The 27,293-nt window shown below is 44.4% G+C and overlaps 1 protein-coding gene across 3 annotated transcripts in view; it reads right to left on the reverse strand.

Moving 5' to 3' along the window:
• lrrk2 (leucine-rich repeat kinase 2) overlaps positions 1–27,293 on the reverse strand; it is a 77,652-nt gene that overhangs the window by 11,127 nt on the left and 39,232 nt on the right. For all 3 annotated transcript variants that reach the window (XM_014125703.2, XM_014125704.2, XM_014125702.2), the window contains exons 31-41: positions 18,870–19,088; positions 18,427–18,628; positions 14,288–14,376; positions 13,783–13,970; positions 13,466–13,620; positions 12,796–12,942; positions 6,613–6,804; positions 5,568–5,714; positions 5,303–5,415; positions 3,236–3,426; positions 2,842–3,002 (exon numbers count right to left, since the gene is read on the reverse strand). In XM_014125703.2, the coding sequence (XP_013981178.2) occupies positions 2,842–3,002; positions 3,236–3,426; positions 5,303–5,415; positions 5,568–5,714; positions 6,613–6,804; positions 12,796–12,942; positions 13,466–13,620; positions 13,783–13,970; positions 14,288–14,376; positions 18,427–18,628; positions 18,870–19,088 (1,804 nt within the window). The remainder of the gene's footprint in view (positions 1–2,841; positions 3,003–3,235; positions 3,427–5,302; positions 5,416–5,567; positions 5,715–6,612; positions 6,805–12,795; positions 12,943–13,465; positions 13,621–13,782; positions 13,971–14,287; positions 14,377–18,426; positions 18,629–18,869; positions 19,089–27,293) is intronic.

The raw sequence follows: 27,293 nt of genomic DNA on the forward strand, positions 1-27,293 counted from the left end.
ATAGAGGAGGAGGAGTCAGGGGGGCTAGAGGAGGACAGAGACAGATAGTAAAATAGAGGAGGAGTCAGGGGGGCTAGAGGAGGACAGAGACAGATAGTAAAATAGAGGAGGAGTCAGGGGGCTAGAGGAGGACAGAGACAGATAGTAAAATAGAGGAGGAGTCAGGGGGCTAGAGGAGGACAGAGACAGATAGTAAAATAGAGGAGGAGTCAGGGGGCTAGAGGAGGACAGAGACAGATAGTAAAATAGGAGGAGGAGTCAGGGGGCTAGAGGAGGACAGAGACAGATAGTAAAATAGAGGAGGAGTCAGGGGGCTAGAGGAGGACAGAGACAGATAGTAAAATAGAGGAGGAGTCAGGGGGCTAGAGGAGGACAGAGACAGATAGTAAAATAGAGGAGGAGTCAGGGGGCTAGAGGAGGACAGAGACAGATAGTAAAATAGAGGAGGAGTCAGGGGGCTAGAGGAGGACAGAGACAGATAGTAAAATAGAGGAGGAGTCAGGGGGCTAGAGGAGGACAGAGACAGATAGTAAAATAGAGGAGGAGTCAGGGGGGCTAGAGGAGGACAGAGACAGATAGTAAAATAGAGGAGGAGTCAGGGGGCTAGAGGAGGACAGAGACAGATAGTAAAATAGAGGAGGAGGAGTCAGGGGGCTAGAGGAGGACAGAGACAGATAGTAAAATAGAGGAGGAGTCAGGGGGCTAGAGGAGGACAGAGACAGATAGTAAAATAGAGGAGGAGTCAGGGGGGCTAGAGGAGGACAGAGACAGATAGTAAAATAGAGGAGGAGTCAGGGGGCTAGAGGAGGACAGAGACAGATAGTAAAATAGGAGGAGGAGTCAGGGGGCTAGAGGAGGACAGAGACAGATAGTAAAATAGAGGAGGAGTCAGGGGGCTAGAGGAGGACAGAGACAGATAGTAAAATAGAGGAGGAGTCAGGGGGCTAGAGGAGGACAGAGACAGATAGTAAAATAGAGGAGGAGTCAGGGGGGCTAGAGGAGGACAGAGACAGATAGTAAAATAGAGGAGGAGTCAGGGGGCTAGAGGAGGACAGAGACAGATAGTAAAATAGAGGAGGAGTCAGGGGGCTAGAGGAGGACAGAGACAGATAGTAAAATAGAGGAGGAGTCAGGGGGCTAGAGGAGGACAGAGACAGATAGTAAAATAGAGGAGGAGGAGTCAGGGGGGCTAGAGGAGGACAGAGACAGATAGTAAAATAGAGGAGGAGTCAGGGGGGCTAGAGGAGGACAGAGACAGATAGTAAAATAGAGGAGGAGTCAGGGGGCTAGAGGAGGACAGAGACAGATAGTAAAATAGAGGAGGAGTCAGGGGGCTAGAGGAGGACAGAGACAGATAGTAAAATAGAGGAGGAGTCAGGGGGCTAGAGGAGGACAGAGACAGATAGTAAAATAGAGGAGGAGTCAGGGGGCTAGAGGAGGACAGAGACAGATAGTAAAATAGAGGAGGAGTCAGGGGGCTAGAGGAGGACAGAGACAGATAGTAAAATAGAGGAGGAGTCAGGGGGGCTAGAGGAGGACAGAGACAGATAGTAAAATAGAGGAGGAGTCAGGGGGCTAGAGGAGGACAGAGACAGATAGTAAAATAGAGGAGGAGTCAGGGGGCTAGAGGAGGACAGAGACAGATAGTAAAATAGAGGAGGAGTCAGGGGGCTAGAGGAGGACAGAGACAGATAGTAAAATAGAGGAGGAGTCAGGGGGCTAGAGGAGGACAGAGACAGATAGTAAAATAGAGGAGGAGTCAGGGGGCTAGAGGAGGACAGAGACAGATAGTAAAATAGAGGAGGAGGAGTCAGGGGGCTAGAGGAGGACAGAGACAGATAGTAAAATAGAGGAGGAGTCAGGGGGCTAGAGGAGGACAGAGACAGATAGTAAAATAGAGGAGGAGTCAGGGGGCTAGAGGAGGACAGAGACAGATAGTAAAATAGAGGAGGAGTCAGGGGGCTAGAGGAGGACAGAGACAGATAGTAAAATAGAGGAGGAGTCAGGGGGCTAGAGGAGGACAGAGACAGATAGTAAAATAGAGGAGGAGTCAGGGGGCTAGAGGAGGACAGAGACAGATAGTAAAATAGAGGAGGAGGAGTCAGGGGGCTAGAGGAGGACAGAGACAGATAGTAAAATAGAGGAGGAGGAGTCAGGGGGGCTAGAGGAGGACAGAGACAGATAGTAAAATAGAGGAGGAGTCAGGGGGCTAGAGGAGGACAGAGACAGATAGTAAAATAGAGGAGGAGTCAGGGGGCTAGAGGAGGACAGAGACAGATAGTAAAATAGAGGAGGAGGAGTCAGGGGGGCTAGAGGAGGACAGAGACAGATAGTAAAATAGAGGAGGAGTCAGGGGGCTAGAGGAGGACAGAGACAGATAGTAAAATAGAGGAGGAGTCAGGGGGCTAGAGGAGGACAGAGACAGATAGTAAAATAGAGGAGGAGTCAGGGGGCTAGAGGAGGACAGAGACAGATAGTAAAATAGAGGAGGAGTCAGGGGGCTAGAGGAGGACAGAGACAGATAGTAAAATAGAGGAGGAGTCAGGGGGCTAGAGGAGGACAGAGACAGATAGTAAAATAGAGGAGGAGTCAGGGGGGCTAGAGGAGGACAGAGACAGATAGTAAAATAGAGGAGGAGTCAGGGGGCTAGAGGGGGAAAGAGACAGATAGTAAAATAGAGGAGGAGTCAGGGGGCTAGAGGAGGACAGAGACAGATAGTAAAATAGAGGAGGAGTCAGGGGGCTAGAGGGGGAAAGAGACAGATAGAAAGGGATGAAGGAAAGGAATTTGAAACATGCTGAGATTTTCCCTAAATGTCTACACTGAAGGGTTAGTTCCTACCTGGGGTGCCCTCAGAGCTCCTGACCCCCATGCTGCAGCAGCACTGAGCGATGCCGTAGTCTGTGATCTTAGCGATGGTCTCTGAGTCAGTTTTCAGGTTGAACAGCAGCACGTTGTGAGGCTTCAGGTCCCGGTAGATGATCATGGACGAGTGGAGATACCTGGCAATATGGAAGGGAGGTAAAGTGAGGAAACAGTGATGTACAATGTGTCTAAATTGAGAGTTCCTAATATAGATCATGAATTCAAATTGGTTTGTTTGGGTTTACTATAGACATACTTGTAAATAATTGAATATCATTGAACACTGTGTGTGCACGTTCTTGTGGGCATACACCTGTATGTAATGTGTGTATATACATGTATGCATGTGTCTACTGAGCGATTAACCTACCTGAGCCCGTCGGCCACCTGCAGAGCAATCCTGTGCTGGAGCTTGCGGTTGAGGCTGCTGTTCTCGTGTTCGAACAGAGAGTCCAGGGACCCTCTGGGGGCTAACTCCATCACCAGGAGATGAGGGGCCGCCCCGGCAGCCAGCAGCCCCACCAGGCTGGGGTGGTGGAGACGACCCAACACCACCAACTCCTGGAAAGAGACCAACTTACAGTACTGCTTGTCTACCCTGAAGACAGTTGCACGCACGCACACACACACACACACACACACACACACACACACACACACACACACACACCTGGCCTGACATCTCACATGAAATGGTTCCTCTGCTCTGTCGTTCGTTACATACTTCAGTCTGAGACCATCATTGAAGTGGTTTGTGGTGACGTCAAAATGAAGGTTGTTGTACTAAAAGTCATCAGTGATAGGATCATCTCTAACTGGAGCAAAGAGTCTGGATAGCCAGCAACTGCTTATCGGGTCCATTTCCAAGCAGTCAATTCAGGAAGTAACCTGAAATTCCTATTTCCCAAATTGACCCCAACCTCATAGCTGATGTACATTCTCCAAGACCATATTCGGAAAGTATTCAGACTCCTTGACTTTTTCCACATTTTGTTACGTTACAGCCTTATTCTAAAACATCTTAAATATTTTTTCCCCCTTATCTACACACAATACTCAGTATTCAGACCCTTGTTGAAGCATCTTTGGCAGCGATTACAGCCTCGAGTATTCTTGGGTATGACGCTACAAGCTTGGCACACCTGTATTTGGGGACTTTCTCCCATTCTTCTCTGCAGATCCTCTCAAGCTCTGTCAGGTTGGATGGGGGGCGTCGCCGAACAACTATTTTCAGATCTCTCCATAGATGTTCGATCGGGTTCAAGTCCAGGCTCTGGCTGGCCATCTCAAGGACATTCAGAGACTTGTCCCAAAGCCACTCCTTCGTTGTCTTGGCTGTGTGCTTAGGGTTGTTGTCCTGTTGGAAGGTGAACCTTCCCTACCCCAGTCTGAGGTCCTGAGTGCTCTGGAGCGTCCCCACAGCATGATGCTGCCACCATCATGTTTCACCATAGGGATGGTGCCAGGTTCCCTCCAGATATGACGCTTGGTATTCAGGCCAAAGAGTTCTATCTTGCTTTCATCAGACCAGAGAATCTTGTTTCTCATGGTCTGAGAGTCCTTTAGATGCCTTAAGGCAAACTCCAAGTGGGCTGTCATGTGCCTTTTACTGAGTAGTGGCTTCCATCTGGCCACTCTACCATAAAGGCCTGATTGGTGGAGTGCTGCAGAGGCGGTTGTCCTTCTGGAAGGTTCTCCCATCTCCACAAAGGAACTCTAAAGCTTTGTCAAAGTGACCATCGGGTTCCTGGTCACCTCCCTGAACAAGGCCGTTTTCCCCCAATTTCTCAGTTTGGCCGGGTGGCCAGCTCTAGGAAGATTCTTGGTGGTTCCAAACATCTTCCATTTAAGAATGATGGAGGCCACTGTGTTCTTCTTCAATGCTGCAGACATTTTTTGGTACCCTTCCCCCCCAGATCTGTGCCTTGACACAATCCTGTTTTGGAGGTATACGTAAGGACAATTCCTTCAACCTCATGGCTTGGTTTTTGCTATGAAATGCACTGTCAACTGTGGAACTTCTTATAGACAGGTGTGTGCCTTTCCAAACAAATCATGTCCAATCAATTGAATTTACCACGGGTGGACTGCGATCAAGTTGTAGAAACATCTCAAGGATGATCAATGGAAACAGGATGCAGCTGAGCTCAATTTCGAGTCTCATAGGAAAGGGTCATAGCCCCTGTTTTCGCTTTGTCATAATGGGGTATTGTGTTTAGATTGCTGAGGAATATGTTTTATTTAATTCATTTTAGAATAAGGCTGTAATGGAAAAAATGTGGAAAAAGTCAAGGGGTCTGAATACTTTCCAAAGCCTGTTTTTTTCCTCTATATCTCTCCGGGACCAGAAATGATCACTAAAACTTCCTGGGCCTGGAGCTATTCTCCAGCTATTCCTGCCCGACACTAAAACACCTGACGCAGATTATTAGATTACCTGTCGGAGTAGTCGGTGTATATAGAGATCAGAGGCATGCTTGTTGAAAATCTTCACTGCCACCTCTTCATTTTTGTAGATGCCTCGATAGACAGACCCAAAACCACCATCCCCTACAATCAGAAAATAAACAAATTTGTGTCATTGACACTGCAGCTGTTGAAAGAGACTACAGTCCAACTGATCTTTTTGAGCTTTTCAAGAGCTTTGTGATTTGCCTGTAAATGAAAAACACGATACAAATAAAATTATTATTGTAACTGACCCAGCAGGTTCTCCTTGGTAAGGTCCATCTCAAGCTCCTCGCTGTCAAGGATGATTCCAGCAGGCTGGTCACTGAGGATCAGGTCTGGAGCAATCTGAGAGATGGGCACTGTGCAGCGAGGGTCCTCCGGGTTTACCAAAAGGCAGTCTACAGGAGGGAGGGAGAATGGAAAGGAGAGAGATCAGGCATAAGTTAAAGGTCCAGTGGGATCAAAAACGTGATTTTCATGTGTTTTATATATATTACCTCACTATGACGTTGGTATAATACTGTGAAATTTAGAACATTTGAATAATGCCCTTTTAGGGCTCCCGAGTGGCGCAGCAGTCTAAGGCACTGCATCTCAGTGCTAGAGGTGTCACTACAGACCCTGGTTTGATTCCAGGCTGTATCACAATCGGCCGTGATTGGGAGTCCCATAGGGCGGCGCACAATTGGCCCAGCGTCTTCCAGGTTAGGGTTTGGCCGGGATAGGCCATCATTGTAAATAAGAATTTGTTCTTAATTAACTTGCCTAGTTAAATAAAGGTTAAATAAAAAAAATTGTGTAAGAACTGTTTGAAAAGACCGCCTGAAATTTCAGCCTGTTTTGGTGGGATGGAGTTTTGGCCTGCCTGGTGACATCACCCGACAGTAAATTAGTTAATAGACCAATAAGAAAGAGAGTTCCAAACCTCTCTGCCAATAACAGATAGTTTTCTGTTTTTCATCCCCACTCAGACCACTCTCAGACAGTCCTAGCAAAATTATTGCTTGTGAAATCGCTCTTTGCTAAGAAGCTATGTTTGTTAATTTTTTACCATTTTAATTGCAAAAAATCACAGTAAGGTAATTTGATATTGAGATAAAAACGGCTACATTAGACTTTTAAAAGGTATTGTTACATTAAAGTAGCTCTTTTCGTGTATCTCTCCCATGAATTTAAGAACATCCACAATTGCTTGTAGTGTTAGCAAATTGTTGTGATTTCTTTCAATTATGATATTCCAGAAACATGACTAACACAGGTATCGATTGTGTCAAATCCAAGCGTTAAAAGACATACCTTTATCTATGTGAGTGAAAAGGTCCTCCAGCAGTATCTTGCTCCACTCCTGTCCATCCTTGAAGCTGTACAGAGCCCATTTCTTCAGCAGGGTCTCTCCGTTGCCATGGATATCAGTGGTGAGGAGACCAGGGAACCACTCCTCCAAGAGAGAGTCAACATGGTCCACTACCTGACCCAGTAACACACGACCTGAGGAGTAACACAACCATCATCATCACCACCACCACCACGTCACCACGTCACCCAGTAACACACAGCCTCTGTACTGAGCTAAAGAGCTGCCGCTTTCAAGGAACAGGACGCCAATCCGGATGCTTATAAGAAATCCTGCTACGACCTCCGACAAGCCATCAAACAGGCAAAGCGTCAATGCAGCAGTAAGATTGAATCCTACTACACCGGCTCTGATGCTTGAAGGACGTGGCAGGGCTTACAAACTATCCCTCATTACAATGGGAAACCCAGCCGCGAGCTGCCCAGTGACGTGAGCCTACCAGATGAACTAAAAGGCCTTCTATGCTCGCTTCGATGCAAGCAACACTGAACCATGCATGAGAGCACCCGCTGTTCCAGACGACTGTGTGAGCTCACTCTCCATAGCCGACGTAAGACCTTTAAACAGGTTAACATTCACAAGGCTGGGGGACGGAATACCAGGACGTGTACTCAGAGCATGTGCTGACCAGGTGGCAGGTGTCTTCACTGACATTTTCAACCTATCCCTGAACCGATCTATAATACAAACTTGTTTCAAGCAGACCACCATAGTCTCTGTGCCCAAGAACGCCAAGGCAAGCTGCCTAAATGGCTATCGCCCCGTAGCACTCACATCTATAGCCATGGAATGCTTTGAAAGGCTGGTCATGGCTCACAACACCATCATCCCAGACACCCTGGACCCACTCCAATTCGCATACTACCCTAACAGATCCATAGATGACACAATCTCTATTGCACTCTACACTGTCCTCACCCACCTCGACAAAAGGAATATCTATGTAAGAATGCTGTTCATTTACTACAGCTCAGCACTCAACACCATAGTCCCCTCCAAGCTCTTCACCAAGCTCCCAGACCCTGGGACTGAACACCTCCCGCTGCAACTGAATCCTGGAATTCCTGACGGAACTCGTCCAGGGGGTGAGGGAAGGCAACAACACATCCGCCATGTTGACCATCAACACAGGGGTCCCTCAAAGGTGTGTGCTTAGTCCCCTCCTGTATTCCCTGTTCAACCACGACTGCGTGGCCGCTCACGACTTAAACACCATCATCAAGTTTGCTGAGGACACAACGACGATGAAGCAGCCTATAGGGAGAAGGTCAGAGACCTGGCAGTGTGTTGCCAGGACAACAACCTCTCCCTCAACATCAGCAAGACAAAAGAGCTGATCGTGGACTACATGAAACGGAGCGGTGGGACTGTAGTGTAGCGCGTCGAGAGCTTCAAGTTCCTCTGTGGCCACATCACTATGGAATTAACATGGTCCACACACACCCACAGTTGTCAAGAGGGCACGACAGCGCCTTTTCCCCCTCAGGAGGCTGAAAGGATTTGGAATGGGCCCTCAGATCCTCAAAAAGTTATACACTTGCTCAATTAATAGCATCTGGTCTGGCTGCATCACCACTTGATACAGCAACTGCAAGGCAACCGACCGCAAGGCACTACAGAGGGTAGTGACCTCTTTACCAGGCAGTGTCAGCGGAAGGCCCCCCAAAAATTCTAAGACTCCAGCCACCCAAGCCATACACTGTTCTCTCTGCTACCGCATGGCAAGCGGTACCAGTGCATCTTGAACCAACAGGACCCTGAACAGCTTCTACACCCAAGCCATCAGACTGCTAAACAAAACTGCTAAATAGCTAATCAAATGGGTACTCAGACTACCTGCATTGACCCTTGCACGGACTATGCACACACACTGGACTCTAACCACTAGAGGTCGACGGATTATGATTTTCCAACGCCGATACCGATTATTGGAGGACCAAAAAAAGCCGATGCCGATTATTCGGCCGATTTTTTTTACATTTATTTGTAATAATGACAATTACAACAATACTGAATGAACACTTATTTTAACTTAATATAATACATAAATACTATCAATTTAGCCTCAAATAAATACTGAAACATGTTCAATTTGGTTTAAATAATGCAAAAGCAAAGTGTTGGAGAAGAAAGTAAAAATGCAATATGTGCCATGTAAAAAAGCTAACGTTTATGTTCCTTGCTCAGAACATGAGAACATATGAAAGCTGGTGGTTCCTTTTAACATGAGTCTTCAATATTACCAGGTAAGAAGTTTTAGGTTGTGGTTATTATAGGAATTATAGGACTATTTCTCTCTATACGATTTGTATTTCATATACCTTTGACTATTGGATGTACTTATAGGCACTTTAGTATTGCCAGTGTAACAGTATAGCTTCCGTCCCTCTCCTCGCTCCTACCTGGGCTAAAACCAGGAACACATCGACAACAGCCACCCTCGAAGCAGCGTTACCCATGCAAAGCAAGGGGAACAACTACTCCAAGTCTCAGAGCGAGTGACGTTTGAAACGCTATTAGCGCGCACCCGGCTAACTAGCTAGCCATTTCACATTTGTTACACCAGCCTAATCTTGGGAGTTGATAGGCTTGAAGTCATAAACAGCGCAATGCTTGAAGAATTGCGATGGGCTGCTGGCAAAACGCACGAAAGTGCTGTTTGAATGAATGCTTACGAGCCTGCTGGTGCCTACCACCACTCAGTCAGACTGCTCTATCAAATATCAAATCATAGACTTAATTATAATATAATAAACACACAGAAATACGAGCCTTAGGTCATTAATATGGTCGAATCCGGAAACTAACATCTCGAAAACAAAACGTTTATTTTTTTCAGTGAAATACGGAACCGTTCCGTATTTTATCTAACGGGTGGCAGCCCTAAGTCTAAATATTCCTGTTACATTGCACAACCTTCAATGTCATAATTACGTACAATTCTGGCAAATTAGTTCGCAACGAGCCAGGCGGCCCAAACTGTTGCATAAACCCTGACTCTACGTGCAATGAACGTAAGAGAACTGATACAATTTCACCTGGTTAACCTGTTATGGCTAGGGGGCAGTATTTTCACGGCTGGATAAAAAACTTACCCGATTTAATCTGGTTACTACTCCTGCCCAGTAACTAGAATATGCATATAATTATTGGCTTTGGATAGAAAACACTCCAAAGTTTCTAAAACTGTTTGAATGGTGTCTGTGAGTATAACAGAACTCAAATGGCAGGTCAAAACCTGAGAGATTCCTTTACAGGAAGTGGCCTGTCTGACCATTTCTTGAACTTCTTTGCCATCTCTATCTTTTACAAAGGATCTCTGCTCTAACGTGACACTTCCTACGTCTTCCATGGGCGCTCAGAGCCCGGGAAAAACCTGAATGTCGTCATCCCAGCCCCAGGCTGAAACACATTATCGCCTTTCTCAAGTGGCCGATCAAGGGACTGTGGGCTTAGGTGCGTGCCCTGGCCGCCCCCGTCTTTGTGATTTTTCCTCTGTTTGCCAAAAAGGAGATTCCCGGTCGGAATATTATCGCTTTTTTACGAGATAAATTGCATAAAAATTGATTTTAAACAGCGGTTGACATGCTTCGAAGTACGGTAATGGAATATTTAGAAATTTTTTGTCACGAATTGCGCCATGCGCGCGACCCTGATTTACCATTTCGGATAGTGTCTGGGACGCACGAACAAAACGCCGCTATTCGGATATAACGATGGATTATTTTGGACCAAACCAACATTTGTTATTGAAGTAGCAGTCCTGGGAGTGCATTCTGACGAAGACAACAAAAGGTAATCAAACTTTTATAATAGTAAATCTGATTTTGGTGAAGGCTAAACTTGCCGGGTGTCTAAATAGCTAGCCCGTGATGGCTGGGCTATGTACTTAGAATATTGCAAAATGTGCTTTCACCAAAAGCTATTTTAAAATCGGACATATCGAGTGCATAGAGGAGTTCTGTATCTATAATTCTTAAAATAATTGTTATGCTTTTTGTGAACGTTTATCGTGAGTAATTTAGTAAATTGTTAGCAAATTCCCCGGAAGTTTGCGGGGGTATGCTAGTTCTGAACGTCACATGCTAATGTAAAAAGCTGTTTTTTATATAAATATGAACTTGATTGAACAAAACATGCATGTATTGTATAACATAATGTCCTAGGTGTGTCATCTGATGAAGATCATCAAAGGTTAGTGCTGCATTTAGCTGTCTTCTGGGTTTTTGTGACATTATATGCTAGCTTGAAAAATGGGTGTCTGATTATTTCTGGCTTGGTACTCTGCTGACATAATCTAATGTTTTGCTTTCGCTGTAAAGCCTTTTTGAAATCGGACAGTCTGGTTAGATAAAGGAGAGTCTTGTCTTTAAAATGCTGTGAAATAGTCATATGTTTGAAAAATTGAAGTTTTTGTATTTTTGAGGAATTTGTAATTCGCGCCACGCCTATCATTGGATATTGGAGCAGGTGTTCCGCTAGCGGAACGTCTAGATGTAAGAGGTTAATATTCCCTGCTAATCTGGATTTCTTTTAGCTAAATATGCAGGTTTAAAAATATATACTTCTGTGTATTGATTTTAAGAAAGGCATTGATGTTTATGGTTAGGTACAGTCGTGCAACGATTGTGATTTTTTCGCAAATGCGCTTTTGTTAAATCACCCCCCGTTTGGCGAAGTTGGCTGTCTTTGTTAGGAAGAAATAGTATTCACACAGTTCGCAACGAGCCAGGCGGCCCAAACTGCTGCATATACCCTGAATCTGTTGCAGAGGTGACACATTTTCCCTAGTTAAAAGAAATTCATGTTAGCAGGCAATATTAACTAAATATGCAGGTTTAAAAATATATACTTGTGTATTGATTTTAAGAAAGACATTGATGTTTATGGTTAGGTACACGTTGGAGCAACGACAGTCCTTTTTCGCGAATGCGCACCGCATCGATTATGTGGAACGCAGGACAGGCTAGATAAACTAGTAATATCATCAACCATGTGTAGTTAACTAGTGATTATGACTGATTGATTGTTTTTTATAAGATAAGTTTAATGCTAGCTAGCAACTTACCTTGGCTTCTTACTGTATTCGCGTAACAGGCAGGCTCCTCGTGGAGTGCAATGTAAAGCAGGTGGTTAGAGCGTTGGACTAGTTAACCGTAAGGTTGCAAGATTGAATCCCCAAGCTGACAAGGTAAAAATCTGTCGTTCTGCCCCTGAACAAGGCAGTTAACCCACCGTTCCTAGGCCGTCATTGAAAATAAGAATGTGTTCTTAACTGACTTGCCTTGTTAAAAAATATTATATATATAAAAAAGAAAAATCATAAAAACATTTTTTTTATTTACATTTTTATATTTTATATATACGGTTCTATATTTTTTTTAAATCGGCAAATCGGTGGCCAAAAATACCGATTACCAATTGTTATGAAAACTTGAAATCGGCCCTAATTAAATCGGCCATTCCGATTAATCGGTCGACCTCTACTAACCACACCCCAACACGCACGCACACCCACATAAACACACACCACATACGCTACTGCTACTTTCTATTATCTATCCAGTTGCCTAGTGACATCACTCCTACCTATATGTACATAGCTACATCAATTACCTCATACCCCTGCACATTGACTCAGTACTGGTACTCCCTGTATACAGCCATGCTATTTTTTACTCGTTATTGTTATTCACTGTGTACTTATTCCTGTGTCACTATTTCAATCTATTTTAACTCTGCATTGTTGGAAAAGGATCCATAAGTAAGCATTTCACTGTTAGTCTACACCTGTTGTTTACGGAGCATGAGACAAACACAATTTGATTTGATAAATGCAACTTCGTAAGATAAAATGTTCCATTCTTATCATATCGTAATCATATTATTTGATTTGACAACCATCATCATCATCATCACCACCTCCAACTGATGATCTATTTCACTCTTTATTGCAATATATTATATTATACACACTTTATCAAACCGGGGGTTCTTAATTGTTTTTCAGCTCACAACCCAAATGATTAAATAAATGTATTTTTATTTTCCTTAAACTATTGTTGACAGCTTTTACATTTCAGTATGGATACCTTATTCACTAGGCTGTGGGGTAGTTCCAGTACCTTTGCGTGAGCAGGGCACAGTGATCTTGACGAAGCTGGCAGGGTTGTCCTCTACGTTGGCAGCCTCAACCAGACAGTAGGCCTCAGGAGACCAGCTCAGGTAGATGCCTCTCCTCCAGTAGATACGGTTCGGACGCAGCTCTCTCTCTGGACCAACATAACAACAATGGGGCTACTCAGAGCCATATTCATATTAATGTCACCTGTTAAATCCACTTCAATCAGTGTAGATGAAGGGGAGGAGACATGGATTGTGTATGTGTGCCCTTCAGAGGGTGAATGGGAAAGACACAAGATGTAAGTGTTTGTCACACCCAACAGTTTCCTGTGTGTATCAAGAATGGTCCACCACCCGAAGGACATGCAGCAAACTTGACATAACTGTGGGAAGCATTGGAGTTAACATGGGCCAGCATCCCTGTGGAACGCTTTTGACAACTTGTAGAGTCCAAGCCCAGACGAATTGAGGCAAAAGGGGGTGCAACTCAATATTAGGAATGTGTACACTCAGTTGATACAGTACTGATAGAATCAGTTTCCAGTAGCTTAGCTACATGTTCTAAAAAATACTATCCAGGAGATTCTGGACGTGGCTAAATTTCCAGCTAATGAAGTTTGGATGAAATGACAACAACCTAAGTAATTATCCCTTTAACGTCAGCATTAGTACCTCTGCCACAGAGCATGTAGGAGGAGACCTCAAGTAGGCGGTTGATCTGTCTCGACCAGTAGCCCATGGGGAAGTAGGGCATCTCATAGAGACGAACAATGACCTCAGAATTTTCACAGTGGGGCATCTCAATTACTGGCCGGTGTTTGGAGAGACTGTGAGGGAAGGACAAGACAATCAGCATGGTTTAGACTTGGCAAAGAGGTTTTGAGCCAATATGGCCGACAGTTTCCATTCAGTAGATACAGAATTCAGGAAACTGGTAGGCCATTTTAGCTCAAACAATACTAAAATCAACCAAATGGTGTGCCTCTTACCTGCTCGGCACTAGGAGCTGGTCCTCTCCGAAGGGCAGGGCGATCTGGAACTTCTCCAGCAGTTTAAAGTACTGGGTCAGGTGGTGCTTGGGGAAACACTTACTCTCAAATAGGAACCGCTCCACCATAGAGCGCTGGACTACGCCTTTGGGATTCTCCCAGAACCCAGAGCTTTTCAGAGACAGTTTCTACACAGAGAAAGAGAGAGAGGAGGAAGTGATTGAATGAGGTCATTGTGTGTGTGTGTGTCACAGGCGACTGGTGGCACCTTAATTGGGGAGGACCTGCTCATTGTAATGGCTGGAACAGCATAAATGGAATCACACACATCAAACGTGGTTTCCATGTGGATGATACCGTTCCATTCACTTCATTCCAGCCATTATTGTGTTCCACCCTCCCCTCATCAGCCTCGTGCAGTGTGTGTGTGTGTGTGTGTGTGTGTGTGTGTGTGTGTGTGTGTGTGTGTGTGTGTGTGTGTGTGTGTGTGTGTGTGTCTACCTACCTGTGAGATGATGTTGCAAAGCCACTGTGGGTCAATAAAGTAGAGTTCTCTGAGTTGGAGGGCCGGGTCGTCAAAGTGCAGAAGGACTCCTATAAACAGACATTGCCATTTAAGTACATCAAACAAATAATACCTGGCTGTGCTATGAACAGAAGACATACATATTGTGGCAGATGGTGAGGGGAGTGGTTATTGAAGGGAGATATCCACCCTGCACAGCCAGAAGAGGACTGGCCACCCCTCATAGCCTGGTTCCTCTCTAGGTTTCTTCCTAGGTTTTTGGCCTTTCTAGGGAGTTTTTCCTAGGGAGTTTTTCCTAGCCACCGTGCTTCTTTCACATGCTTTGCTTGCTGTTTGGGGTTTTAGGCTGGGTTTCTGTACAGCACTTTGAGAATATCAGCTGATGTACGAAGGGCTATATAAAAATAAATTTGATTTGATTTGAAATTTGATATCTTGCAGTCCGCTGGCTCCATCCCCGACGAGATATTGACCGACCAGGGCACCCCATTCCTGTCACAAATCATGAAGGATCTACGCAAACTAACCCAGTTGTGTACCTCAATGTATCACCCACAGACTGCTAAAGAAGGTGATGGAGGTGGACAGAAAGAATTGGGACCAGCTGCTACCCTACATGATGTTCTCGATCCGAGAAGTGCCCCAAGCTTCAACAGGATTCTCTCCCTTGAACTCCTGTACAGGAGATGACCCCGAGGACTGCTGGACGTAGCTAAAGAAGCCTAGGAACAACAACCGTCGCAACACCGAACCATGGTGGAGCACGTGGAAGACATGAGAGACCAGATGGCAACCCTGTGGCCCCTGGTACGGGAACACATGCTGGAGGCCTAAGCGTGGGTGTACAACAGAGGGGTACAACGAAGGGACTTCAGGCCAGGAGACAAAGTGTTGGTGTTGGTCTCCACCTCAGAATGTACGTTTTTGGCCCAATGGAATGGGCCATACGAAGTCCTTGAGAAGGTGGGTGAAGTTATCTATAGGGTCAGACAGCCGGGGACATAGATTACCATGTGAATTTGCTAAAGAAATGGAATGCACGTGATGTACTCTACTCTATTTCCCCGAAGAAGGCTACCACAGAGACCAAGCCGGCAGAGGTCCCACTGGGGGAGCAGCTGAGCCAAGCACAGCAGCAGGAGCTGAGGGAGTTGGTCGGCCGGAACCAGGATGTGTTCTCCAGTGAACCAGGACACACCGAACTGGTACAGCACAGCATCATCACCGAACCTGGGAAAAAGGTGAAGTTGAGACCCTACTGCATACCGGATGCAAGAAGAGAGGCTGTCAGGACCGAGGTAAAAACGATGTTGAAAGATGATATAATCGAAGAGTCGAATAGTGAGTGGTGCAGCCACATAGTGTTGGTGCCGTCTGGTTTCGGTACCAACACCATGGGGCTGCACCACTCACTATTTACTTCTGTAATGATTTTAGAAAGGTAAATTAAATCTCAAAGTTTGACGCCTACCCCATGCCCCGAATTAATCGAACGGCTAGGGACCGCCCGATTTATCAGCACGCTCGACCTGACGAAAGGTTATTGGCAGGTGCTCTTAGCTCCCAAGGCATGGGAGAAAACTGCTTTCGCCACCCCTGACGGGCTGTTCCATTACAAGAAGCTGCCCTTTGGGCTACATAAGGCCCCTGCCACCTTCCAGAGGTTGATGGACCGGATTCCCCTGTCCCCATCATGAGTACGCGGTGGCCTACATCGATGATATTGTGATCCATGGGAGCAAGTGGGAGACACATCTAAACCAGGTGAGCGCGGTACTGCAGGCCTTACTACAGGCGGGGCTAACAGCGAAACCAAAGAAATGTCGGCTGGGCCTGCGGGAGGCTGAGTACCTGGGGTACACGATCGGGAGGGGATGTGTCAAACCCCAGGTGAAGAAAGTAGAGGTGATTCGGGACTGGCCCCGCCCCCTCACCAAGTAGCAGGTAAGCACGTTTGTGGGGTTGACTAGTTAATACTGGAGATTTATTCCCCACTTTGCCTCCCTAGCCAGCCCCCTAACAGATCTGACCAGGAGCCGTCTGCCAACCCAGGTGAAGTGGACCGAGGAGACGGAGAAAGCCTTCCAGGACCTAAAGGAAGTACTGTGTTCTGGACCCGTGCTGGTGACCCTGGACTTCTCCAAACCACTGGTTTGATAGACCGATGCGTCTGTCCTATCACAGCTACAAGAAGGTGAGGAACATCCAGTCATGTACATTAGCCGGAAGCTGTTGCCGCGGGAACAAAGAAGAGTTATGAAAGTTATGAAGAGTATGAGAAGAGAGAGAAATATCTGTGATTACCTATTGTGACCTGGACTGTCTGATTAACCCCACTGTGTCCTGAACCGGTTTGGCTGAGGGCCTGAGTTTTAGGATTACCCATGGAGATCGGAACGGACAACAAGAACGGATTGTGGACTGTGAAAAGGTTGGTGAATTCCCCCCTTTTCCCCAGTGTGCAAAACCCCCTAATACCATTTGCATTCTAGTTGCGCTCCTTGTGCGTGTTTGGTTATTGAACTTGGTGATGTGGAAACCCCACACCCTTGAACCTGCTTCAATATAAACTCAGCAAAAAAAGAAATGTCCTCTCACTGTTAACTGCGTTTATTTTCAGCAAACTTAACGTTGTAAATATTTGGATTTACATAAGATTCAACAACTGAGACATGAACTGAACAAGTTCCACAGACATGTGAATAACAGAAATTGAATAATGGGTCCCTGAACAAAGGGGGGGTCAAAATCAAAAGTAACAGTCAGTATCTGGTGTGGCCACCGCAGCATTAAGTACTGCAGTGCATTTCCTCCTCATGGACTGCACCAGATTTGCCAGTTCTTGCTGTGAGATGTTACCCCACTCTTCCACCAAGGCACCTGCAAGTTCCCGGACATTTCTGGGGGGAATGGCCCTAGCCCTCACCTTCTGATCCAACGGGTCCCAGACGTGCTCAATGAGATTGAGATCCGGGCTCTTCGCTGGCCATGGCAGAACACTGACATTCCTGTCTTGCAGGAAATCATGCACAGAACGAGTATTATGGCTGGTGGCATTGTCATGCTGGAGGGTCATGTCAGGATGAGTCTGCAGGAAGGGTACCACATGAGGGAGGAGGATGTCTTCCCTGTAACGCACAGCATTGATTGCCTGCACTGACAACAAGCTCAGTCCGATGATGCTGTGACACACCGGCTCACACCACGACGGACCCTCCACCTCCAAATCGATCCCGCTCCAGAGTACAGGCCTCGGTGTAACGCTCATTCCTTCGACGATAAATGCGAATCCGACCATCACCCCTGGTGAGACACAACCGCGCCTGGTCAGTGAAGAGCACTTTTTCCAGTCATGTCTGGTCCAGCGACAGTGGGTTTGTGCCCATAGGCGACGTTGTTTCCGGTGGTGTCTGGTGAGGACCTGCCTTACAACAGGCCTACAAGCCCTCAGTCCAGCCTCTCTCAGCCTATTGCGGACAGTCTGAGCACTGATGGAGGGATTGTGCGTTACTGGTGTAACTCGGGCAGTTGTTGTTGCCATCCTGTACCTGTCCAGCAGGTGTGATGTTCGGCTGTACTGATTCTGTGCAGGTGTTGTTACACGTGGTCTGCCATTGCGAGGACGATCAGCTGTCCGTCCTGTCTCCCTGTAGCGCTGTCTCAGGTGTCTCACAGTACAGACATTGCAATTTATTGCCGTGGCCACATCTGCAGTCCTCATGCCACCTTGCAGCATGCCTAAGGCACGTTCACGCAGATGAGCAGGGACCCTGGGTATCTTTCTTTTGGTGTTTTTCAGAGTCAGTAGAAAAGCATGGGAAACAGTGTTAAAACCCTTTACAAAGAAGATCTGTGAAGTTATTTGGATTTTTACAAATTATTTGAAAGACAGGGTCCTGAAAAAGGGATGTTTCTTTTTTTGCTGAGTTTATTTTCTACGTTCTCCTACGTTCTCCCACGTTGTGAGGACCATAGCACCAGCACAATGACGACCAGGGATTCCAACACATTAATGAAGAAACCAATTACACACACACACACACACACACACACACACACACACACACACACACACACACACACACACACACACACACACACACACACACCCCACTGACCGGCCTCGCTAAGGAAGTGAACAGCGTGGGGTAGTTCAGCCTCCTCCAGCTGTATCTGGCTCTCCTGGATGAGCTGTAGCAGGTATTGGTGTCTGAGCACGGGGAACTCCCCCGGCACCCTGGCCCTCTCCAGCAGCACCCTTCTCTCCAGCTCCAAATAGCTTTCTGGGACCAGCTGCCCCATCACCAGCTGCCCTTGGATCTGTGGAGAGCGGGAGTGAAAGGGGTGTGGAGGGTCACTAAAAGGTATAGTGGCTTTGCACACACAGTGCTGTGTATGGAACTTACTTTGACCAGTGAAATAAGTCAAAGGTACTAACAAAGCTGTCAAGGATTGGCCTTTTAGGCAAGCTAGAGCTTGGGATGATGGTATATGTGGAACATCAGTGGAAATTTTGGCTAGTCTAAATGACGTAAACATTAGGGCTAACAACACTAGCTACCTTGAAGCTGGCGACCTCCCTGGCGATGGCCTTGCGGAGTCTGCCGATGGCGTCCGAGTCCTCACACACCGCCACCATGTGGTAGTCCCGGATGGCAGGGAAGCCCTGGTGGTTGAGGAGCTCCTGGCGGATCTTATCCAGGCAAGCCTGCAGCTGGAAGTCCTCGCTCACGTCTGTGTGTGTCCCCACCAGGATGACTGGTGACAGGGGGGCCACCGCCTACACAGACAGATGGACAAACATGGTAAGATATAGCATTGTGGTGGAATAGTAAATGAAAGCATTCAAGATTACATTTTTGATTTATTAGGATCCCCATTTGCTGACGCCAATGGCGACAGCTAGTCTTACTGGGGTCCGACATATAACGAAAAAATACGTTACAGACAAAGTACTTAAATACAAGACAAAATATGTAAATACAATTTACATACGTTTAAAAACATTAACATATAGTGTGTGTGTGTGTGTGCATCTATCAGTTACACATACATGTCAGTACATACACACAAGATTCAAAAGGCACTCGCACATCTGAGCAATCTTGTTACAGGTGCATGGCAACAGTTGAAACAGGATGAATGAAAAAAGGAAACCGCACACTGTTCTTGATAGTATCACTGATATTTAATAAGCTTACGTATCGGCCTAACGGCCGTTAGGCCGATACGTAAGCTTATTAAATATCAGTGATACTATCAAGAACAGTGTGCGGTTTCCTTTTTTCAGTACATACACACAACAAATAGGTCACATGGGAGAGAGGTGTTGTGCAATGAGGTGTTGCATTGTGTCTTTTGAAACCAGGTTTGCTCTTCACTTGCGCTATATAAGATGGGTGTTCCATGCACCCATGGCGCTGTATAATACTGTACGTTTCCTTGAATTTGTTTTGGACCTGGGGACTGTGAAAAGACCCCTGGTGGCATGTCTGATGGGATAAGTCTGTGTGTCAGTGCGGTGTGTAACTTGACTATGCAAATTATTTGGAATTTCTAACACAATGTTTCTTATAAAAACATGAAGTGACGCAGTCAGTCTTTTCTGAACTCTTAGCCCGAGAGACTGGTATGCGTAGTATTAATACTATCCCTGTGATTACAAGACTTGCCGCTCTGTTCTGGGCCAGCTGTAGCTTAACTATGTCTTTCTTTGCACTACTTGACCATATGACTGGACAATAATCAAGATAACATAAAACTAAAGCCTGCAGGACGTGCTTTGTGGAGTGTGGTGTCAAGAAAGCAGAGCATCTCTTTATTTACGGACAGACCTCTCCCTATCTTCACAACCATTGAATCTATATGTTTTGACCATGACTGTTCAGAATCTAAAGGTAACACCCAAGTAATTTAGTCTCCTCAACGTGTTCAACAGCCACACCATTCATTAGGAGATTCAGCTGAGGTCTAGAACTTAGGGAATGATTTGTACCAAATACAATGCTCTTAGTTTTAGAGATGTTCAGGACCAGTTTATTACTGGCCACCCATTCCAAAACAGACTGCAACTTTTTGTTAAGGGTTTCAGTGACTTCATTAGCTGTGGTTGCTGATGCGTAAATTTTACATTTAAGTCATTTAGCAGACGCTCTTATCCAGAGCGACTTACAAATTGGTGCATTCACCTTATAATATCCAGTGGAACAACCACTTTACAATAGTGCATCTAAATCTTTTAAGGGGGGGTTAGAAGGATTACTTTATCCTATCCCAGGTATTCCTTAAAGAGGTGGGGTTTCAGGTGTCTCCGGAAGGTGGTGATTGACTCCGCTGTCCTGGCGTTGAATCATCAGCAAACATGGACACACATGCTTTGTTAAATGCCAGTGGCAGGTCATTGGTAAAAATAGAAAAGAGAGGAGGGCCTAGAGAGGTGTCTTGCGGTACACCACACTTGACATGTTTGACAGAGAAGCTCCCATTAAAGAAAACCCTCTGAGTGCTATTAGATAGAGAGCTCTGAATCCACAATATGGCAGAGGTTGAAAAGACATACGTTTTCTCAACAACAGGTTATGTATGTTTAATGGTATCAAAGGCTGCACTGAAATCTAACAGTACAGCTCCCAATATCTATTTATTATCAATTTCTTTCAACCAATCATCAGTAATTTGTGTCAGTGCATTACGTGAGTGCTTATCTCTATAAGCATTCTGAAAGTCTTGTTAATTTGTTTACAGAGTAGTAGCATTGTATTTGGTCAAACACCATTTTTTACAACAGTTTGCTAAGAGCTGGCAGCAAGCTGATAGGTCTGCTGTTAGAAACATTAAATGCTGCTTTACCACTCTTGAGTAGCAGAATGACTGACTTTCCTCTAGGCTCAGATTAACCTGTCTGGGCTAGGGGGCAGTATTTTCACGGCCGGATGAAAAACGTACCCAATTAAAACAGGTTACTACTCTGGCCCAGAAACGAGAATATGCATATTATAAGTAGATTTGGATAGAAACACTCTGAAGTTTCTAAAACTGTTTGAATGGTGTCTGTGAGTATAACAGAACTCATATGGCAGGCAAAAACCGGAGAAAAATTCAAGCAGGAAGTGAAAAGTCTGAGAATTGTAGTTCTTTTGATTCTCTATCGAAGCTCCAGTGTCTGTGGGGTGACGTTGCACTTCCTAAGGCTTCCATTGGCTGTCTAAAGCCTTCAGAAAGTGTTTTGAGCATTTTCCTGTCACTGGGCAGAGTATAGGAGCTCAGTTACTGAGTGGTCTGCCTGGCAACAAAGGGATTGGATATGCTCGGTCCCGCAAGCGCGCCCCTCCTTCTTTTTCTTCTTGAATGAATATGCTATTGTCCGGTTGGAATATTATCGCAATTTTACGTTAAAAATACCATAAAGATTGATTTTAAACAGCGTTTGACATGCTTCTAAGTACGGTAATGAAACATTTTGACTTTTCGTCTCTCGTTATGCCTTTGGATAAGTGATCTGTACGCATGAACAAAACTGAGGTATTTGGACATAAATATGGATTAGTTGGAACAAAAACAAAATTTCTTGTGGAAGTAGTAGTCCTGGGAGTGCATTCTGACGAAGATCACCGAAGGTAATACAATATTTCTAATACTAATTCTGAGTTTAGGTTGCCCCGAATTTGGCGGGTGTCTGAATAGCTCGCCGTGATGGCTGAGCTATGTACTCAGAATATTGAAAAATGTGCTTTCTCCGTAAAGCTATTTTAAAATCTGACACAGCGGTTGCATAAAGGAGTAGTCTATCTATAATTCTTAAAATAATTGTTATGTATTTTGTCAACGTTTATGATGAGTATTTTTGTAAATTGATGTGCACATTCACCAGACGTTTTGGTGGGAATACATTTTCTGAATATCATGCGCCAATGTAAAATGATGTTTTTGGATATAAATATGAACTTTATCGAACAAAACATACATGTATTGTGTAACATAATGTCCTAGGAGTGTCATCTGATGAAGATCGTCAAAGGTTAGTGCTTCATTTTGCTGTGTTTTGGGTTTTATTGACACATGTCCTTGCTTGGAAAATGGCTGTGTGATTATTTTTGTCAATGTACTCTCCTAACATAATCTAATGTTTTGCTTTCGCTGAAAAGCCTTTTGGAAATCGGACAATGTGGTTAGATTAACCTGTTATGGCTAGGGGGCAGTATTTTCACGGCCGGATAAAAAACGTACCCAATTTAATCAGATTATTACTCCTGCCCAGAAACTAGAATATGCATATAATTATTAGCTTTGGCTAGAAAACACTCCAAAGTTTCTAAAACTGTTTGAATGGTGTCTGTGAGTATAACAGAACTAATTTGGCAGGCCAAAACCTGAGAAGATTCTGTACAGGAAGTACCCTGTCTGACCATTTCTTGGCCTTCTTGATTATCTCTATCCAATACAGCGGATCTCTGCTGTTACGTGACACTTCCTACGGCTCCCATGGGCTCTCAGAAGGTGGCAAAAAGCTGAATGATATCGAGGCAGCCCCTGGCTGAAAAACATTAGCGCGTTTGGATAGTGGCCAGTCACAGTACTATGAGACTCAGGCTCGTGCACGAGGGGATCCCATGCTTTTATTTTCTCTCTCTTTTGTACGTAAACACGCTTTCCCGGTCGGAATATTATCGCTTTTTTACGAGAAAAATGGCATAAAAATTGATTTTAAACAGCGGTTGACATGCTTCGAAGTACGGTAATGGAATATTTAGAATTTTTTGGTCACGAAATGCGTCGTGCGCGTGACCCTTATTTACACTTCGGATAGTGTCTTGAACGCACGAACAAAACGCCGCTATTTGGATATAACTATGGATTATTTTGAACCAAACCAACATTTGTTATTGAAGTAGCAGTCCTGGGAGTGCATTCTGACGAAGAACACCAAAAGGTAATCAAACTTTTCTAATAGTAAATCGGAGTTTGGTCAGGGCTAAACTTGGTGGGTGTCTAAATAGCTAGCCATGATGGCTGGGCTATCTACTCAGAATATTGCAAAATGTGCTTTCACCGAAAAGCTATTTTAAAATTGGACACCTCGATTGCACAAAGGAGTTCTGTATCTATAATTCTTAAAATAATTGTTATGTTTTTTGTGAACGTTTATCGTGAGTAATTTAGTAAATTCACCGGAGGTTTGCGGGGGGTATGCTAGTTCTGAACGTCACATGCTAATGTAAAAAGCTGGTTTTTGATATAAATATGAACTTAATTGAACAAAACATGCATGTATTGTATAACATAATGTCCTAGGTGTGTCATAATGTCCTAGGTGTGTCATCTGATGAAGATCATCAAAGGTTAGTGCTGCATTTAGCTGTGGTTTTGTTTTTTGTGACATTATATGCTAGCTTGAATAATGGGTGTCTGATTATTTCTGGCTGGGTACTCTGCTGACATAATCTAATGTTTTGCTTTCGCTGTAAAGCCTTTTTGAAATCGGACTGTGTGGTTAGATAAAGGAGAGTCTTGTCTTTAAAATGCTGTAAAATAGTCAGATGTTTGAAAAATTGAAGTTTTTGTATTTTTGAGGAATTTGTAATTCGCGCCACGCCTATCATTGGATATTGGAGCAGGTGTTCCGCTAGCGGAACGTCTAGATGTAAGAGGTTAACGAGAAGTGTATCTTTAAAATGGTGTAAAATAGTCGTATGTTTGAGAAAGTTGAATTATGACATTTTGTTGTTTTAGAATTTTCCGCCCTGATATTTCACTGGCTGTGTCCCGCAGGTGGGACGCTGGCATTCCCACCTAGCCCATAGAAGTTAATGCAACCGCTGTGTCAGATTTTAAAATAGCTTTACGGCGAAAGCACATTTTTCAATATTCTGAGTACAGAGCTCAGCCATCAAAGCAAGCTATACAGTTACCCGCCAAGTTCTGGAGTCAACTAAACTCAAAATTAGTATTATAAATCTTCACTTACCTTTGCTGATCTTCGTCGGAATGCACTCCCAGGACTCCCACTTCCACAAGAAATGTTCTTTTTGTTCGAAAAACTCCATATTTATGTCCAAATACCTCCGTTTTGTTCGCTCGTTCAGATCACTAATCCAAAGGCATAACGCGCGAGCGCAAAACCAGAGACGAAAAGTCAAATAGTTCCATTACCGTTCGTAGAAACATGTCAAACGATGTTTACAATCAACCCTTAGGGTCTTTTTAACATACATCTTCGATAATATTCCAACCGGACAATAGCGTATTCATTACAGAGGAAAAAGAAGGAGCGGCGCGCCTGCGTGAGTGCGCAGTAAACAACTCGTTGGTCCCAGGCTTGAGTCAGCTCCTATTCTCTGCCCAGTAACAGTAGAAGCATAAAACAAGGTTCTAAAGACTGTTGACATCTAGTGGAAGCCTTAGGAAGTGCAAAATGACCCCACAGACACTGTAGTTTGAATAGGGATTAGATAGAAAAACTACAAGTCACATCCTGGTTGGATTTTTTCTCAGGTTTTTGCCTGCCATATGAGTTCTGTTATACTCACAGACATCATTCAAACAGTTGTAGAAACTTCAGAGTGTTTTCTGTCCAAATCTACTAATAATATGCATATCCTACCTTCTGGGCCCGAGTAGCAGGCAGTTTAATTTGGGCACGTTATTCATCTGAATTTCTGAATTCTGCCCCCTGCCACCAAGAAGTTAAGGAGAAGTGTATCTATAATTCTTTCAATAACTGTTGTAAATTTTATCAACGTTTATGATGAGTATTTTCGTAAATTGATGTGCTCATTCACCGGAGGTTTTGGAGGGAATACATTTTCTGAACATCACGCGCCAATGTAAAATGGGGTTTATGGATATAAATATGAACTTTATGGAACAAAACATACATGTATTTTGTAACATTGAGTCCTGGGAGTGTCATCTGATGAAGATCATCAAAGGTTAGTGATTAATTTTAGCTGTATTTCTGGTTTTTGTGACGCCTCTCCTTGCTTGGAAAATGGCTGTGTGGTTTCTCTTGTTTGGGCGCTGTCCTAACATAATCTAATGTTATGCTTTCGCCGTAAAGCCTTTTTGAAATTGGACACTGTGGTTGGATTAAGGAGAATCTTATCTTTAAAATGGTGTATAATACTTGTATGTTTGAGAAATTTGCATCCCACATGTTCCAGAGAGGTTTTAACAGGTGCATGTTTATCAATAATTGGAAGAAGAATTCATAAATTAATAAATGTGCAGCGTCAGCATGCTCCTTATTAATCACATCAGACCAACAAATATTTTTTAACATCATCCACATAAGAGAGTCGCAGAAAAATATTTTAAATGATCTCTTATACACTATTTTAGGACCAGCTTTTGGAACGTTGGCTTCCTGGATATAGCCACTATACTGTGATCACTGCATGGGTACGGATACAGCTTTAGAACACAGTTCTACAGTACTAGTAAAAATGTGATCAATACATGTGGATGATCTTGTTCCAGTGGTGTTTGTAAACACCCTGGTAGGTTGATTAATAACCTGAACCAGATTACAGGCACTGGTTACAGTGAGAAGCTTCCTCTTGAGCAGACAGCTTGATGAAAACCATTCAATATTTAGGTCCCCCAAAAAGTAGACCTCTCTGTTTACATCACATACACTATCAAGCATTTCACACATTATTTAGATACTGACAGTTAGCACTTGGTGGCCTATAGCAAGAAAAGGCTTTAGATGTGCCAGGTGAACCTGCAACCACAACACTTCAATAACACTTGACTTAAGATCTTCTCTAAGCATTACAGCGATATGGCTCTGAATATATACAGCAACCCCTCCACCATAAGCATTCCTGTCTCTTCTATAGATGTTACATCCTTGTACTGTATCTCAGAAAACGCTAATATATGAATACGATCTGATAGCAAGTTACTGATTTCAACCTTATTTCTAAGGCTACATATATTAATATGGGCTATTTTCAGCCCTTTCCTGGGTAGCTTATCTGAGATAGACATAATATGAAAAAGAGCAAACAACGCAAAAGATTTTAAAAATATACATTCAACAGTCCATTAATCAATTGGTGTGTTTGTGTGTGCCGCAGGGTTGAAGCTATGAACCCAAAGGCTTGGCTCTCTCATCCCTTCCAGGCTTTTGTGAGGGAGGGAGGGTGGACAATGAGCCTGTCATAGCGGATGTAAGCAGTGTCCCCATGTGCTCTTACAGCTTTCATGGCTGGGATAATTAATTTCCTCTTCTGGCACACAGCTTCAGGATAGTCCTCGTTGAGGAAGATATACATTCCTCTCAAGTTGTTGGCTCTTTGCAGAACAGCTATCAGGTCCTTGAACCTCAGGAACTTGACCACTATCGGTCTGGACCTGTCACCTGGGATGGTGGTGGGTGTTCTAGTCCTGTTGGCGCACTCCACCTCATTCTTCCAATGGTCCATCTTCAGTTTCTCTGAGATCATTTCCCTCACTTTGTCCTCAGACTCTGTCCAGGTCTCGTGGAGATTCTGCAATTCCGTCCACAACCATGTAGTTCCGCCTTGACTGTCCCTCTATATAGTCAGCTTTTTTTCATTATTATTATGCATTCACATACAGAACTGATGTCCTCTCTCAATGACTTACAGATTGCTGTCATCTTGCCGTTCTCCTGTCTAAACTCATCGAGCTGACCGTGGGAGAAATGCAAACTGTTCTTTAGGTCCTGGACCTCTTGTCAATTCTTTCATTAGTTTATTAGTCCACAGCGGTACCAGAGCGCCAAGTCTAGGTCCAAGAGGCTTCTAAACTGCTTATACCCCCAAGACATAAGACTCCTGAACATCTAATCAAATGGCTACCCAGACTATTTGCATTGCATCCCCCCAACAGACCAGCATTTCACTGTTGGTCTACACCTGTTGTATTCAGCACATCTGACAATTTGGTTTGATTTTGTATTTGCACAAAACACTTCAAGCTATTTTGTTGTTGTTGTAACAACTGCTTGTAGAACATT

The sequence above is a fragment of the Salmo salar genome, chromosome ssa10 (genome assembly GCF_905237065.1).
Source record: "Salmo salar chromosome ssa10, Ssal_v3.1, whole genome shotgun sequence".
In the NCBI taxonomy this organism is placed as follows: Eukaryota; Metazoa; Chordata; class Actinopteri; order Salmoniformes; family Salmonidae; genus Salmo; species Salmo salar.